The 17,199-nt window shown below is 33.7% G+C and overlaps 1 protein-coding gene across 1 annotated transcript in view; it reads right to left on the minus strand.

Moving 5' to 3' along the window:
• Positions 1–15,736, minus strand: part of LOC111045687 (putative inorganic phosphate cotransporter) — a 123,631-nt gene extending 107,895 nt beyond the window's left edge. Inside the window, exon 1 of the mRNA XM_039436844.1 lies at positions 15,520–15,736. Within this exon, the coding sequence (XP_039292778.1) occupies positions 15,520–15,601 (82 nt within the window). The 5' untranslated portion in view covers positions 15,602–15,736. The remainder of the gene's footprint in view (positions 1–15,519) is intronic.
• Between the last annotated feature and the right edge of the window lie 1,463 nt (positions 15,737–17,199).

Below are 17,199 nucleotides of genomic sequence, written 5' to 3' on the forward strand. Positions count from 1 at the left end.
ATTTTATATTTTTATATTGTTGAAAAACAAACTGGCAACATTGCGGAGCTAGAAAAAGTTAGCGCTATCTGTTTTGTCGAATGTTAGACCAGGATAGCAACACCAATGTTGATCAAATTATCAAATACTGCCATTATAACGTGGACCTCATTAAATCCTTGTACCGGTTGAAATACACGGAGTAGAGGCCATTGACCTACTAAAACTATAATCTACTATTCTACAAGCGAGTTGGCCCAGAATCGCGAGCTGCTGAAGAATAGATCTGACTACTTGTCAAATCATGATACTTCAATGGAACCGACAATTTGAATCCCCAATTTAGAGTTTAGAGATTTCCTTTGTTAGATTAAACCTCTGATGATTATCTGTCTGCTTGGCAGTTGTCAAATTATTCCTCTTGCTTTTCTAGTTCTAATTTTTCTTGTTCTTTCTACTCTTCGTTTTGTTATTGTTGTTGCTGTTCTTCTTCTCCTCCTTTTTCTTCTTCTTCTTTTTCTTCTACTTCTTCTTCTTTTCTATGAATTTCTTATTATTTTCTATTAAATTACCTGCCCAGCAATACAAAGAATTATTTTATCATTCACAGAGTTTGGGTGATTCCTTCTGAATTTTGTCAAATGGTGAACAAACCAGAATTAGAAAATAAATTCAGGGGCGAGGCGTGACTTTTTGGCTCAGTCATCTCCAGGAACAATTCAGTTGGAAGTTTGAATGAAAGCTGCACCTCCCTCCACTACTTGAAAGATAATGTTTCAGTTTGGACGATTATTTATCCAGCAAGATGTCATCTAGTATAAGATAAGCTTGCTATACAAAATCCTAGAGTTGAAAAGTCTTGATCTTGTCTAAATCTCAAGCTCGGAAACTGGCCCTAATTAATTAAAATTAATTAACAAAATTGAAATAAGATTCTTTATTCTTTATTCATTCATTCAAAAAGTACATCATCAAAAATGACAGGGAGAGAAAAATAAGGTAACCTTGTGCTATTCCTCTCCCAAATTTTATGTTACACATAGTCCGAAATAGGTTAAATCTTGTAGTTGTTCACTTCACTAAGTTTTCAGTTCTTATTATAATCACAAAGTAGATTTTTAAATTTAGATACTTCAAAACGAAACATAAAAGAAATAATAATAACTATTATTATCAATAACAAATGGCAAACAAAATAATTATGGTACGGTTTGCAACACTGGCGCGGAACAGTGGAATCGCAGAAAATAGCGATGTCTTTGACCGTTTACTCCACCATCATTTACGGGGAAAGGGAGAGTGAAGATGCAGAAGAGTGATGGTAACCAATGCTAAATAGCATTACTGGAATCGCATATTTTTGAGAATCACATTGAACGGATGGAACTGATGATGCAGTATGATGATGAAGTCTACTTTATTCAAACTTGACGCGCTCGCAAAAAAACGTTTCTCTTTTGGTTTCTTCACATTTTTTTGTATTTATTTTAATAATATTTTTAATTTAATAATATACACGTTACATATCAATTTATGTCCAGTCATCGGCGAATCCAGAGATGACCGGACGCCTCGCCTCTGAATAAATTACAAGAGGAAAAGGATATAGAAGCGAGGAAAAATCAATAATTTTTAGGGCGAGTCAGGATAAATAGAAAACGGAGACGAATCAGTCCTCATTGGCTGATTTGTGATTGGTCAAAGTTTTTCTTAGTCACCTCCCATTGGCTGTAGACATGACAACACACTTGCTGTCGCTTTCCCATTGGTTAGCTTCTGATTGGTTGAATTCTCTCCTATTCATCTCCCATTGGTCGTTGTAAATACAGAAAAATATTCGCTCTCGTAGTTCTCATTTTCTTCCTCTATTTCTTTTCCTCCTTACTTATATCAATCTCTTCTTTTCCTTTCTTCGAAATCGAATTATTTCTTCTTCATTTCATCTTCTTCTTCTACTCCTCCTCATCCTACTCCTCCCACTCCTTCTTTCACCTACTCCTCCTCATCCTCGTCTTCATACTCCTCCTCATGATACTTCTTCTTCTTCCCATTCATCTCCTCCTCCGCCTCCTTTCTCCTACTCCTCCTCATCATACTTCTTCTTCTCTTCTTCCTCTTCTTTTTCTTCTTCTTCCTCCGTCACTTCCTCTTCCGTTTTGTCGAAATTCCGAAGTGTGAACTACTACCGTATTTAAGAGCCAGCAATAATATAAAAATAAATCATATTAATTAACTCTATATTGTATACTGTATTTAATCTGTAAACATCTTTAACACTATTTCCGTTTCAAGCTTTATTTATTCGCTTACGGCTGTAACACTGTTGAATACTGTTGAATACTTCCTAATTGATCTCACATTGAAGGATACCGGTTCACAATTACTCTTCAACTGTTACTGAATTAAAACCAAGTTTTTCTGGCTTCAACATTCGTCGGAAATATTATTAAATCTCCCAAATCGAGTAGTCTACATGACTCCAATCAGATAGCCCAGTCTTTTGTCGGCATTAAACTGTCTTGCATTATTTTCTGTGACATAATATCGTGCCTTACGGTTCACTGACTTGACTTTATGAATGGCGATTATCAATGACCATTCATAAACAATTCACAAAATTTATCAATGGTGACGTAGTAGTGTGTTGCTATTAGGGCGAATAATATAATTTCCTCTAAATTTCAAAATACACTTCTTTCGATGTTCTTTCAGCAGCATTCTTATCCAAAAAATTAATGTGAACAATTATTGTTTGCGCCCGTCTTCATCTTTTGTTCTTCTTCTTTTTCTTCTTCCTCCTTCTTTTCCTCTTCCTCGTCCTCCTTCTCTTCTTCTTTTCTACAATTCGCTATTGAAGCCGGATGTAAAAAAAATAACTACTATATTTTTTCATTCAAGTTATCTCTATAACAAAAGCCTCTTTCAAAACAACAATTTCCAATGACGATTGAAATTGTGGAATTTGATTGTTATAAAAAATTTTCAGTTGTCATAGCATTTGCCTTTTTGCATCCTTCAATTTTATAATACTTGCAGTTCAGGGGATGACTAAAAAAATTTAAAAACTGATCCTGAGATAAACTCAATCCTGAGTTCTTCTCTTCGATATTTTCTTACCGTACTGACATGATAACATACGGTAACTCACCTTTTTTGAAGCATTTGCTTCAAAAATTGAGCAAATGCTCTAGTTTATTCCTACAATTTTGAGAATAAGCTTTACTTTTGAGCAAATGCTCAAACCACTTTTTACTTTCCTTGCCCTATTACCATAGGTAAGGAAAGTATTGCTTTCCGAAAAAAATTAAGGTACCCCAATTTGTAAATGTCTATACGTTTCGAGGTCCCCTGAGTCCAAAAAAGTGGTTTTTGGGTATTGGTCTGTATGTGTGTGTGTGTGTGTGTGTGTGTGTGTGTGTGTGTGTGTGTGTGTGTGTGTGTGTGTGTGTGTGTGTGTGTGTGTGTGTGTGTGTGTGTGTGTGTGTGTGTGTGTGTATGAGTGTATGTGCGACTGTGTACACGATATTTCATCTCCCAATTAACGGAATGACTTGAAATTTGGAACTTAAGGTCCTTTCCATATAAGGATCCGACACGAACAATTTCGATCAAATTCAATTCAAGATGGCGGCTAAAATGGCGAAAATGTTGTTAAAAACAGGGTTTTTCGCGATTTTCTCGAAAATGGCTCCAACGATTTTGATCAAATTTATACCTAAAATAGTCATTGTTAAGTTTTATCAACTGCCACAAGTCTCATATCTGTAGAAATTTCAGGAGCTCCGCCCCATCAAGGTGAAGTTTGATTTTAGATTTCCAATTATCAGGCTTCAGATACAATTTAAACAAAAAATTCCAAATGGAAAAGATTGATCATGAAAATCTCTACAATTAATGTTCAGTAACATTTTCACCTAAAATTTAAAATAAGCTCGAAATTCGAGAAAATGTTATTATTTCAATTGCAAACTGTTGACAACTGTTGATTCTATTAAATCATTCACTATGAAGAGATAGCAGACCTCGTGTGTCTGCAGCGTTATAGTCCTGTCACCAGCTGGCTTAGATCTTTGCATAGTAGACTTGAGATGCGCGGGAACACTAGCGTCAGTTGATAAATTTTCATAACGGCAAGGAAAGTTGTGTGAGTGCGCCACACCAGATTTTTTGATGAGCCTGAGCAAAAGGTTTTGCATGAATAATGAAGCATATGCTCAATATTTTAGAAGTATAAGCAAATGCTCTACTTTATTTATATGGCCCAATGGGCTAACAGGATAGCTTCATATAAAACCAATAAATTATGGAGCTCTAGCATAGCCACCTCTAATACAAGGCTGCGGCCTACGATATTGCAACGTCGCAGTGTAGGCCTACAATCTAATACATGATTGGTGGAAAAGATCAGCTGGTATTGTTTTAAATCTTTTTCACCAATCATGTATTAGATTCTAGGCCTACACTGCGACGTTGCAATATCGTAGGTGGCTATGGTTCTAGTCGACCTACTTTTTTCAATTCTCAAGTATTAGATGTATTCTTCTGACCTTGTAATATTATGTATAGGTACTGTCAAAATCCAACTCAAAGATGGACACAACACTATATTATTATGATCTTCGATGAATCCAAAAATAAACAACCAATATCCCATATTTTTATAGTAAATTTCATCCATCAACGATGGTCGTAAGATCTCTAGAATATAGTTCCCTGAAAACATCTTCGACCTACGTTCTAGTTTGCTTAAATCAATTATCACTTATTTCAAAAAGTAGCTGAGCTTAGAAGTTGTAAAATTCCACTCGGCTGTATTGAAAGAAGTAGTTATCACCATCTATCTGTATTTGAAAGCAAGTTTTAGCGGAATCCTATACTATTAAACGAGCAACTTCTGTTTATATGTTTGGATGTTTGGATGTTAGATGTTTATATGTTTGTATTTCACCGGGTCTCGAAAACGGCTCTAACGATTCTCACGAAATTCATAACATAGTAGGTTTATAATATAAAGATTCGATTGCACTAGGTCTCATCCCTGGGAAAACTCGCTGAAGGACATTAAAAGGATAATTATTATTCATGCCTGGGAAAACAGCTGATAATAATTATTTATTTCGTCGTCTGTTGGTGATGGAATTGAGTGAGCGAGTTCATGTGAGTGGGACTGTGTCAAAATTATGACTCAGCTGTTGATCTTTTGAAATCATTCAATCAGTTACTTAGTGCCGGTTGCAAAAAATCCGGGTTATTTCCAATCCTGATTAGTTCCAGTAGATCCATCTTTTTGAAATGGTCTTCTCTGATTTGGTTCACGTTAAGTTAATCAGGATTAGAATTTAACCGGCTTTTGTGCAACTGGGCCTTTGTGAGGGAAATTTTTGCATTCCTCTGGGAATTAATCTCAATTTACTGTGATTAGATAGAACATTCCTGTATGAATTATATTATAATTTCTTCTCTGGTAATAAATTTTTATGCTTTTGTACTCCAGAGCGAAGCTCGGTCCCCGATATTCATATATTGTACTAAAGATGAGTGATCTAGGATGATAGACAAGGATAGCAACACCAATGATAATCGAATACTGTCATTATAACGAGGACCTCACTATAGGAAGATGATACAAATATGGTAGACAAGGATAGCAACACCAATGTTAATCAAATACTGTCATTATAACGTGGACATTACTTTAGCCTACACTAGCACGTTTTATATAGGATATTCTAGTCAGTCATGGAAGATTTATGATTGAAAACCTGATCAAACGGACATTTTTCTTAATATTTTGGACATGAAAATATCACCGGAGACCGGGTTTTAAGATAATTTTATCAGAGACGCATAAAAGTACGGAAACGAACTTTGAGTCATCTCCCATCAGATATTATGCTAGAAATAAACACTAGTTTTGTTATCAAGTAGGCTACTAAAGTATATAATTAGCTGCTTTGTTTGATATGAAAAGACACACCCAATTTCGACACAAGTTTTGGGAATTGTAGTTTTCCACTTCTTAAAAAATATAGCCTCTAATAAAATACAGAGAGAAGCATTTCAAACTGTAACATTCCTAATAATGTTAATGTTGTAATGTTATTATAATTTTTCGGATTTTTCAGATTGATTTCTACACTGTTGCAGGTTTGATGCCTAGTGAGATCGGACTCCCCAAATATAATGTTTTAATTATAATGTTACTAGCCGTCAATTATAATGTTACTAGCCGTCAGGCTCGCTTCGCTCGCCATAACCGTCTAGCCAGGGGGCTCCGCCCCCTGGCCCCTCGACTGGATCGTCCAGGAATGAGATCAGCAGGCTCGCTTCGCTCGCCTGCATTTTTCATTGTTTGAGCATTTTTATTATATGTTAGGACGATCCAGTCGGGGATCCAGACTAAACGTCTGGCTAAACGGATATGGCGAGCGAAGCGAGCCTGACTGCTAGTAATATAATATTCCCAGGATTGAAGTAGCAGTGCCCAATCAATTTTTTCGCGATAAATGCATTTAAATCTTCAACTTGGTGCCAACCTAACAAAGTCAACTCAACTTAATGCCAACCTGACAAAATTATTAATTTGGTTGCCAGTTAACAACTGTTTCGAAGAGGTACTCTATCTAGATTATAGTTCTATAGTAACATATGATATGGAAATTTCAATTATAATTAAGAGATTGGGCGAAGAATAATATACATGCTAAAAGACGAACTTTAAACCCTTAAAAACAACCCTTAGAGTTAAAATATTGCCAAAAGATTTCTTAGTGCGCCTCTAACATACCAACTGAACATACCTACCAAATTTGAACGTTTTTGGTCCGGTAGATTTTTAGTTATGCGAGTGAGTGAGTGAGTGAGTCAGTCAGTGAGTGAGTGCCATTTCGCTTTTTATATATATATATATATATATATATATATAATATATATATATATATATATATATATATATATATATATATAGATTGTTGATAGTAATTCCTTATAACTTCATCCTTATTCATCATCCGTCTCATTACCCACGCACAAGCCTGCAGCTCATGTGGGCATCACCATCAGCGAGGAAGAAGTTGATAATCAATTCTTCCCATTCGAGCAATGCTAACATTTGGAAGAGCATATCATACAGTGTTAGTTGTGTGCATTTAAGTTGTGAAGGGGAACATTTATTTGTTGGCAACTTTCTCAGTGTTTCCCTCACTGATATGAAAACAAAAATCTTGTTGAAAACAAGTTGGATTTTCACAAGTTGAAAACAAAATGTTGCTGTGCTCATCAAGAAACTAGCAACAAACTGCTGAAAATTTGTTGAAAACTCAGTTGACAACTCTGGTATGAATGCGGCTTCATATTTCTATTCACCTTCTATTTTTTGAAATATAATAATAATATTGAATGACCTACCAGGCTGGCTCTATATTTTCAAAAAACATTTTTTATTTACCTGTCTTTACTGTTTTGAAGAGAATCAATGATTCAAAAAGTCTGGTGATTATTTATATTTTTATAATAATTAATATCCATAATAATATCCAATTTCAAAAACGTGTCTACACGTTTATCCACTTTTTATCAACACATTGGAATATTACTATGATACAGTTAACCGTTGGTAGCCTGGTATGCTTTAGGTAATCCATTGAATAATTCATTAGAATGCGTGAGTCTTAAAGCTTTCAGCCTACAAACTAACACAAAATGTTCATGCCAATCAACTGTAATGTATTCCGTAGGTCATGGTTGAGAAAGGCTCAATATTTTTACCTATTAAGGCTGTGCAAAGGCTGAAAATGAACTTTCTACTGGTGATATTTTTCAATGTTTTTCGATCTGTATGTCATCAAGCTGTCAAAATGGAAAAGTTTTCTCGGGAAAACATTTTTCTCCGTTCATTACTTTTTGAGATATGAGCGCCTAAAGTTTAAATTTTTGGGACAGAACATTTCAAGTTCGGTAAGAGATAAATCCATGAGATTCAGAAGATAGATTCTTCGTGGTATTTTTGATCTAATAAAACAAAAACTTTCTGAAAATATCAATTTTTGAGAAAGTTATTCAATTTACTAAAAATGACCAAAAATAACTTTTAGTTGAGTTCAACTCAACTCAACTAAATAACTAACTTAACTAAAAGTTATTTTTGGTCATTTTTAGTAAATTGAATAACTTTCTCAAAAATTGATATTTTCAGAAATTTTTTGTTTTATTAGAAAAAATACCATGAAGAATCTATCTTCTAAATCTCATGGATTTATCTCCTACCTAACTTGAAATGTTCTGTCCCAAAAATTTAAACTTTAGGCGCTCATATCTCAAAAAGTAATGATCGGAAAAAAATGATTTCCTGTGAAAACTTTTTCATTTTGATAGCTTGATAGGATACAAATCGAAAAACTTTGAGAAATATCACCAGTAAAAAGTTGATTTTTAGCCTTTGCACAGCTTAATTCACACGAGACCCAGGGCGGTGTTGAAGAGTAACAGCGACTGGCCGCCAAACTCATAAAAAAATACAGATTGAAGTGAACAGATCATCTGTGTCGTATGTCACCCACTACAAGCTTGGAAGTTGCAGTTGGATGGGAAAAAAGAGACATCGGTTTCGATTTGATACAAATCGAAAAACTTTACAAAATATCACCAGTAGAAAGTTCATTTTTAGCCTTTGCACAGCCTTAAAAGTGGAAACACTTAGCGCCGGTTGCACAAACGCCGGTTAAATTAAAATCATAATCAATTCCACGAGAACCAATCAGAGAAACCGTCTTTTCAATAAAGCCTTCTCTGATTGGTTCTCAAGGAATTAATCACGGTTAAAATTTAACCGGCTTTCGTGCAACCGGGCCTTACTTTTTTGCTTCGACCTGTTGTTGGTCATCTTCACACTGACAGTCTAAAAAGTAAGATCCGGTTGCACAACAACCTGTTAAATTAAAATCATGATTGAATTCCAAGAGAACCAATCAGAGAAGCCTCTTCTGAAAAGAGGACTTCTCTGATTGGTTCTCGTGGTATTTGATCGGGATTAAAAGTTACAGACTTCTGTGCAACTGGATGTTAGTGTTTTTAAAGTGTCTTCAAAAATTCGAAGATTATATTACCTATATTATTTCATAGTTTGTTCTATTACCGTACATTTGTACATTGATAATATTTTATAATCTATTCTATGGGATTAATGTTACCATTATGTTTCAAAGACAGTAAATAATATTATATTATATTACCTATATTATATCATAGTTTGTTCTATTAACGTATATTTGTACATTGATAATATTTTACAGTCTATTCTATAGGATTAATGTTACCATTTATGTTACAAAAACAGTAAAGAATGTAGACAACTATATTATCAAAAAACACTTCACTTACATGGGTTACTTTTAAACAAATTAATAAAATGAAAATTACCTAAGTTAGGGTCGAAACTAGTCGTTGAACTATTTTAAAGTTTTTAAAAAATAAAGGGGTACTACAAGATTTATATATTGTTTTATTAACTATATTATCATATTTCTCCTGCACGAGAATGGTGTAATCTAGCTTCAGTTTCTGTAATTTTCTATTACCATATTATCGTGAGTAGACTGTCCAACCAAATTGATTACCATTGCTAATTACGTGCCTACACACCTGCAATTATAAGTGTCGTCCAAAAAACATCAGCCTAAACTGAATTCCTTCGTTGATGTCTGATTTGACTGATTAATAATGATAGTGCGACCGGATCGTAGGTTTGTTTATTGGGTGGGTCTACAACTTTAAGCATTGTATTATAATGCAATAATTGAAAAGAGTCTTGAATTAACAATGGAGGTAGGAATCAACTATGGAATATAAAGAAAATAAAAATCTCAGTACTCTTTTCTTTTTAAATTTTATCACAACATGTTTCGGACATTTATGCCGTTTTCAAGTGATAGCATAAATGTCCGAAACATGTTGTGATGAAAATTTTTCAAAAAAAGGGTACTGAGATTTGTATTTTTTATATTTATATTACAAGAGTAGCCCTATACAGAAAAGAGATCAACTATGGAGTATAGAATTTAATGATACTATAAAATAAAGTATAGTATAAAAATAATTTATTTTTTTGTGTAGTTGAGAAGTTGATAATGTGGTAATTATTCATATTAAATGAAAAAGACTAAGGAATTGTCAAAAAACCAGTTTATCAATGGTGTAATAACCGAAACCGGTCTTTCTAAGTATCAATAAATCTGTGGTTTTTTGAAAATTTCTTAGTCTTTTTCTAGACTTGAAATTGTTCTAGACTCTTGTACATGTGTTGAAATGGCTCATCAGTCTATCAAACTCTTTCAAAGTATTTGATATGTGCGATATTTGATGATCATAATATTGGTCGAGGGGTTTTCTTTTGTTTTCCTCATGTAATTTCTTTATTTTATTTTCTAACATGTATAAGTCAAATCAAACAATTATTTATTGTCATAAAACATGCATTATGTTGAGACAATCGTCATTATTCATTAATAAGTAACAAATTATTTAATAAAAATAATTTACTTGCTTTACTCTCTTCTCTTTGTACAACGTTTGTTATCAACAACAGATTCTCATTGCTGATAAGAAAGGATAGAGCTTAGATGTATGGAAGAGAGGCCAAATTGTTGGGGTGCAGATATGATTTTTTTTTAATGTATTTTTAATCTATTCTTAATGTTTGTGTGTTTAATGATTATATTAAACTTCAATACAATCGTCAAGCTCTTGGCTTGTGTGTAATCAATGAGAAACTAATGATGAGGGATAAGTGGACTCCGAACAGCTACATGCAGCTTGAAGTAAGGTCAGAACAGCTTTACCTCTCTCCGAACCTCTTAAAATTACTGTATTTAAATTATTTTAACGAAGATATTTTATAATATTGATTACAGTCACAGTTAAATTTGAGTCTTTATAGCATAAATATTTATGCCAAATTTCAGATCAATACATCATTACGTTCTTGAGATAAAATTTCTTAAGTGATAAAACAAAATGGCAGCTATAAGGATAACCGCTGAGTTTTGGACACTTAAAATACGACATTTTTAGACTCCTATCATCCAGGAACAATACCCTGAAATGTTCGACACTACTTCTGAAACACTCTGTATAATGATTATAATATTGGTCGAGGGGTTTTTCTTTTGTTTTCCTCATGTAGATAATTTCTTTATTCTCTTTCCTCACATGTATATATCAAATCAGATCATAATTTATTGTCATAAAACATGCAATATGTTGAGACAATCTTCATTATTCATTAATAAGTTACAATAAAATGTACACTGAACCCAATATATAACCTATAAACTTGAGTGTTGATAGGAAATGACATTGGGTAATACGGCAAGGCAGAACATCCAAAAGGATCTCTTTGCCGATAAAAGCCATAATCTATATTATATAAAAACGAAATGGCAGTCACTGACTGACTGACTCACTCACTCGCAAAACTAAAAAACTACCGGACCAAAAACGTTCAAATTTGGAAGGTATGTTCAGTTGGCCCTTTAGAGGCGCACTAAGAAAGGATTTGGAAAAATTTCCAAAGATACGCTCAAAATCTGCGTTTTTCCAGCGTTTTCCCAGCTGTAAATATATTGTTCAAATTTAGTACAGAAGCTAAGCTAGGGTGTAATAATGTTGTGTTTTGAAATAAGAAATTTGAAATAACGCCAAAGATACGCCCAAAATCTACGTTTTCCCAGCGTTTATTGAGCTTTCTCAGCTTTATTGCGAACAAATGAATAGAAAATGTTCAAATTTACTACAGAAGCTGAGCTGGGGTGTAATATGTAATGTGTTAGAAGAAATTTGAAATAACGCCAAAGATACGCCCAAATTTTTTTTGCGTTTTCTCAGTTCTTTTATCAAGTAATAGACAGAAAATGTTCAAATTTTGTACAGAGGTTTAGCTAGGTTCTAAAAATTTTGTGATGAGGTGACTTTATTATTTCATCAAAGATACATCCAGTATCAGCGTTTTTCCAACGTTTTTCTCAGCTTTTCTGCGTTTTCTCACCTTTTTCAATAATTGATGGAAATATATTTTTAAAAAATCAGTAAAACAGGTTTAGCTGAGATGGAAGAATTTTGTTCGCCAAAGATACGCCGATATAGTAACAGGTGTTTCTACCAGCATTTTTGGCCAGCGAAGCGAGCCCGCTGATCTCATTTTTGGACGATCCAGTCGGGGGTCCAGGGGGCGGAGCCCCCTGGCTAGACGGATATGGCGAGCAAAGCGAGTCTGACGGCTAGTGAATGAATAAAATAAAGTGTACACTTATAGAGTACACTTCACCTATAAATAGTTAAATACCAACAGTCACCTATAAACATTTATATAGCTTGATGTTGTGCTAATTGATGATAATTACATAATTAACTGATGTAATAATTAATTATTTTGTGTTTCTTGACGGTGTAGAAAACCAAAAGTCTAACTAAATACCAAAGAATATTCGCAGGCTATTACAGAATCAAAACTCGGATGAATCATCTTTGAGCAGGTTATTCTAATCACAGGTAAAAATACCAGACATTCACAAAATTTCTATCAGAACATTTATTTAACATTAGTTTAGTCTTCCGTATTCTTCTTCTTCTTCTTCTTCACATTCTTCTTCTTCTTTATCTTTATCTTCATCTTCTTCTTATTCTTCTTCCCTTTCTTCTTCCTCCCTTTCTTCTTCTTCATCCTCATCATTATCTTCTTCTTCTTCTTATTTTTATTTGTCATCATCTCAAAAGGTCAACGAAACCTCCTCGATGAAAAGATCTCACAAAAGTAAACAAACTTTAAAATAATAGGATACAGTACCTACCAATGGAAACTTTTGGGTCAAATTGTGTGTATGCTGAGGTCAAACAAGATCCGTAATCCATCAAAAAATGATAATGCTAATGGACCGTGAAGATTTCCAAGAGAAAGGCTAAACTTGACGATTAGGGATAGAGACGGAGAAGACCAAGCTAAGGCCTGACAAGGCAACCCACAGATAAGAGAATAAGGCTTGAATCAATTAGGATTAATTTTGAACTAGGTTAACAAATATTGAGTTCTCTTGGCATATCTTACTTGAAAATATGTTATTTTCAAATAATAATGATATAATTATAATCAGTTCTATAGGCTAGAATGTTCTGTCAAAAATATTTGTATAATAAGGTATTGTATTCAAAGATGACTAGTTTTACTAATAATTAGAATTAGTTTAATAATAGTTTTACTAATAGCTGTTATTCTTTATAGTACAGTCTTCTAGTATGAAATATTTGTGTTTATATTAGATTTAAATATCGGGGCACCGAGCTTCGCTCGTTATTTTTATTTATTGATAAACAGAACACAATTCTCTAAAATGATCGTGTTTATATTTCACAGCTGGCTATATTTTGTCATCTTATGAATTTCGGGGATGCGATATTTTGATTTTTTACATACTCGCTCACTCACTTTTTTACTATCCACAGCTGTTTCAGCCAAGGATGAATTATCCTATTAATGTCGTTCAGCGAGTTTTCCCAAGGATGAGACCTAGTGCAATCGAATTTTTATATCATAAACCTACTATGTTCCAAATTTCGTGAAAATCGTTAGAGCCGTTTTCGAGATCCGTTGAACATAAATAACCAGATATGAAAATATATACAGAAATTGCTCGCTTAATATAATAGGATTTTAGGCTAATTAGTTTAGCTTGTGTGAATAAATTAATAAATTTTTATGTATATTGTATCTATCAAGATGTTGGTTGAAAACGAATGAATAATTTATTGTTATATTCTATTTAAAAAGTCTTGTGTGAAATTAAATACTTACTGTAGGTCTTACTAAATTTATTTATAAATGCATTTAGTTATTTATTACCCTGTAATATAAATAACTGGCAATTTGTGAAATCACGTACCGTACTGAACTATATTAGAGACTGCAATAATTTATTAGTACCGTACCTAGTTATTAGCTATGTCAAATTTGGATTATAATATTGTAGGTACTGTCAAAAATACGGTGAAGTAAATTACTTGTGAAAATTTGAAATACTAATATCAGGCCTAGTTCCATTAACTTAATTGTTGAAATTCTTTTCATATGGTACGTTTCTACTTTTCTTTATCTACTGCACACCAATATTAGGCAAGGATGGACTGTGAATCAAAAAATTGAGTTACAGTATTGATGCACCACGAATTCTTTAATTTAGAATACTTTGACATGAATATTCACAATACATCAATACACAAGGATATCATCAGTAAAAGAGTAATGACTTTCTACAGACTATAGAAATAACATTCAAGTAGGCCTACACACACCAAATAGCAATTTTCCCGTTTCAAACAATTTAAAGTCTCTTGTCGCTCAATGAGGAAAACTCCCTTTTCCATCATGTGAGGCTTCTTAGGAAAATCAAAGATCTGTTTGTAAAAAATTTTTGAATGAATTATTGATGTTTTAGCTGTGATTAAAACTCTTATTATGAATACATCAACTTCTAAAATAATGTAATAATGCATAAATAATGGTTGAAGAAATATTGTTTTCAAAAGCCCAATTAAATACAAATTTACCATAATGTCAAGTACCTAGTTGTCATTAATCATACCTGTATTTGTTTGTGTTTTGAGTCAATTTCTTCAATTGACCATTCAATTTCAAGAAATTTCTTTTATTTTTCTAACGTTTTTGGGAAAGAATGAGACTTTAATTTAACATGGTGTATTTGACAATATTATACGAGTATATCCCTCTACAAATATCTACTTAACTGAGAATATCAATAGTGATATTCACAATCATTTTTCAGGATTGTTGGAAAGGAAAACATTGCGATTCTATCATGAGGAACATCAATTATGAATTTTCACTGTATAAACTAACTAAATTGCCGTAAATTAAAAACCATGAACACACAAAAAATAAAGGTACTTCTCTATAGAAGGAAATCACTATACAAAAACATCAAATAACATAATAAGACCTTCATCATCTTCACTTCAAGGGTTCAAGGATTAAAGGTTTTTTGTTAAATAACCTTTTCCGGTACCCATCTCTTTCTCGGCCTTCCCACATCTATTTTAATCTATCCCATATAATAAGATTATAGCTGCGTTTACAACAAAGTTATTAGCAAAATGTTTATTTCTCCGTCCTTATAAATTCTATTATATTAAACATAACTTATCATATACATGATAAACAAATGTGTTCGTCAAGTTCCGTTCAATATAATAGAATTTATAAGGACGGAGAAATAAACATTTTGTTAATAACTTTGGTGTAAAAGCAGCTTATATCAAATAAGCCGGAGATAACCTAAAAATCACAAAAAGTTACAAAAATTTCTTCAATTTTCATTGAATATGTCTTCATTTTCTGTTGGTGTATTTCGATTTGACAATACGAGTAAATTACATAACAAAAACATATTCAAAAAGCTGGAAATTACCCAGAACGATACTCAATTGAGAAAAATAGACATAAAATTCCAAGAAATGTCAACAAACAAATTCACTCACCTGTTGGTTTAATATCGTGCAAATGTGTTCCATTCTGTTTCCCATTTCCATTTTCGGCATATTTTCCATCGTCTGCACCCATATTCCTTCAAGAGACGCGTTCACACACGCGTTAACGCACACAAAACGCTGGCGCGTGCGAAAAGTCGCCAGCGACTGAGAAACGCGATTCAAACGTTGACCTGATCGCGGCTGAAAACCTACTGAGCTGAACGTTGTAGTACCGCTCAAACGCTGAAGTGAGAAACTCTTATTATTGGAGTGAGGGGGAAGTACTCTACTCCTTCCTCTCCTACCATTCCTCCTTCTCTTGCTTCTTCTTCACATACTTCTTTAGTAGCTCTTCTTTTTTATCACCCTCTCTACCAGGCTCTCTCTTTCACATGTGATACAATAATATTGTATTACTAAAGTAAGGTCCACGTTATAATGACAGTATTTGATCAATTTTGGTGTTGCTATCCTTGTCTATTATTCGACAAAGCAGGTAGTGCTATCCTTTTCTTGCTCCACAACAATGCCAAATCTGTTTTTGACAATGTGGAAAGATAATTAATCAAGGCAAAGAATCGGCAACGCTGTTCTCCCATCTCAATCCACAGTTATTATAACGTGGATCTCACTATAGGTTCTCTCTTCCACATATTATAATACAATAATATTGTAATCCAATTTTATTTTTGGTTTAGGGAAGTGATCCATGTACGCATGTACGGTATTGAACTTGACAATAATTTTCACTGAACTAGTAGTTCTGTGAACAGTAGACCTCACGCAGTATTCTCATCCACAAGTACCTGATTGAAACTATAGACCTTATGGAAATACAGCAATAGACTGGCTTCTCCACACAATCATCTGTGTAATCACTTGTCAGCTGATTTATGATGAATAATATTCTATAGTCTGATTTTTACTCTAATATTGGCGTATAAAGGAGGCTCTTTTTTCCTTTCATATTATCCTTGATATGCGAAATTTCCAAAAACCTTGTATATACGTCGACGCGCAATTAAAAAAGGAACATACCTGTCAAATTTCATGAAAATCTATTACCGCGTTTCGCCGTAAATGCGCAACATATAAACATTCAAACATTTTAACATTTAAACAAATGCCGAACCGTCGACTTGAATCTTAAGCTGCGTACACATATTCGCGCTTCCAACCAGCACCGAGCACGCTCCTCCCTCGTCATCGAACCACAGTCGTACCGCCCACGCACCCATCATGAACGTTACGGAAGATGTTAGATCTTCTCGCGTTCCCCGGTCGAACCATTGTTGCTCCCCGGTCGATCATCAATCGCTCTGCTGGAGTGACGTTCGGTTGCGAAACAGAGCGGAAGTCTGTACGCACCTTAAGACCTCACTTCGCTCGGTCAATAATACAATAATATTGTAATCCAATTTTATTTCCACTTTGGTTTAGGGAATTGATCCATGTACGGTATTGAACTTGACAATAATTTTCACTGAATTATGCTCAGTTGCACAAAAGCATGTTAAATTTTAATCATGATTTGATTCCACAAGTACCAATCAGAGAAGGTTTTTCTGATAGCTTCTTTCATTGGTTCTTGTGGCATGTCACGAGAACTAATCAGATAAACTTGATTTGAAGCCTCTTTTCTAAAAAAACCCTTCTCTGATAGCTTCTTTCATTGGTTCTTGTGGCATG

The sequence above is a fragment of the Nilaparvata lugens genome, chromosome 10 (genome assembly GCF_014356525.2).
Source record: "Nilaparvata lugens isolate BPH chromosome 10, ASM1435652v1, whole genome shotgun sequence".
Lineage (NCBI taxonomy): Eukaryota > Metazoa > Arthropoda > Insecta > Hemiptera > Delphacidae > Nilaparvata > Nilaparvata lugens.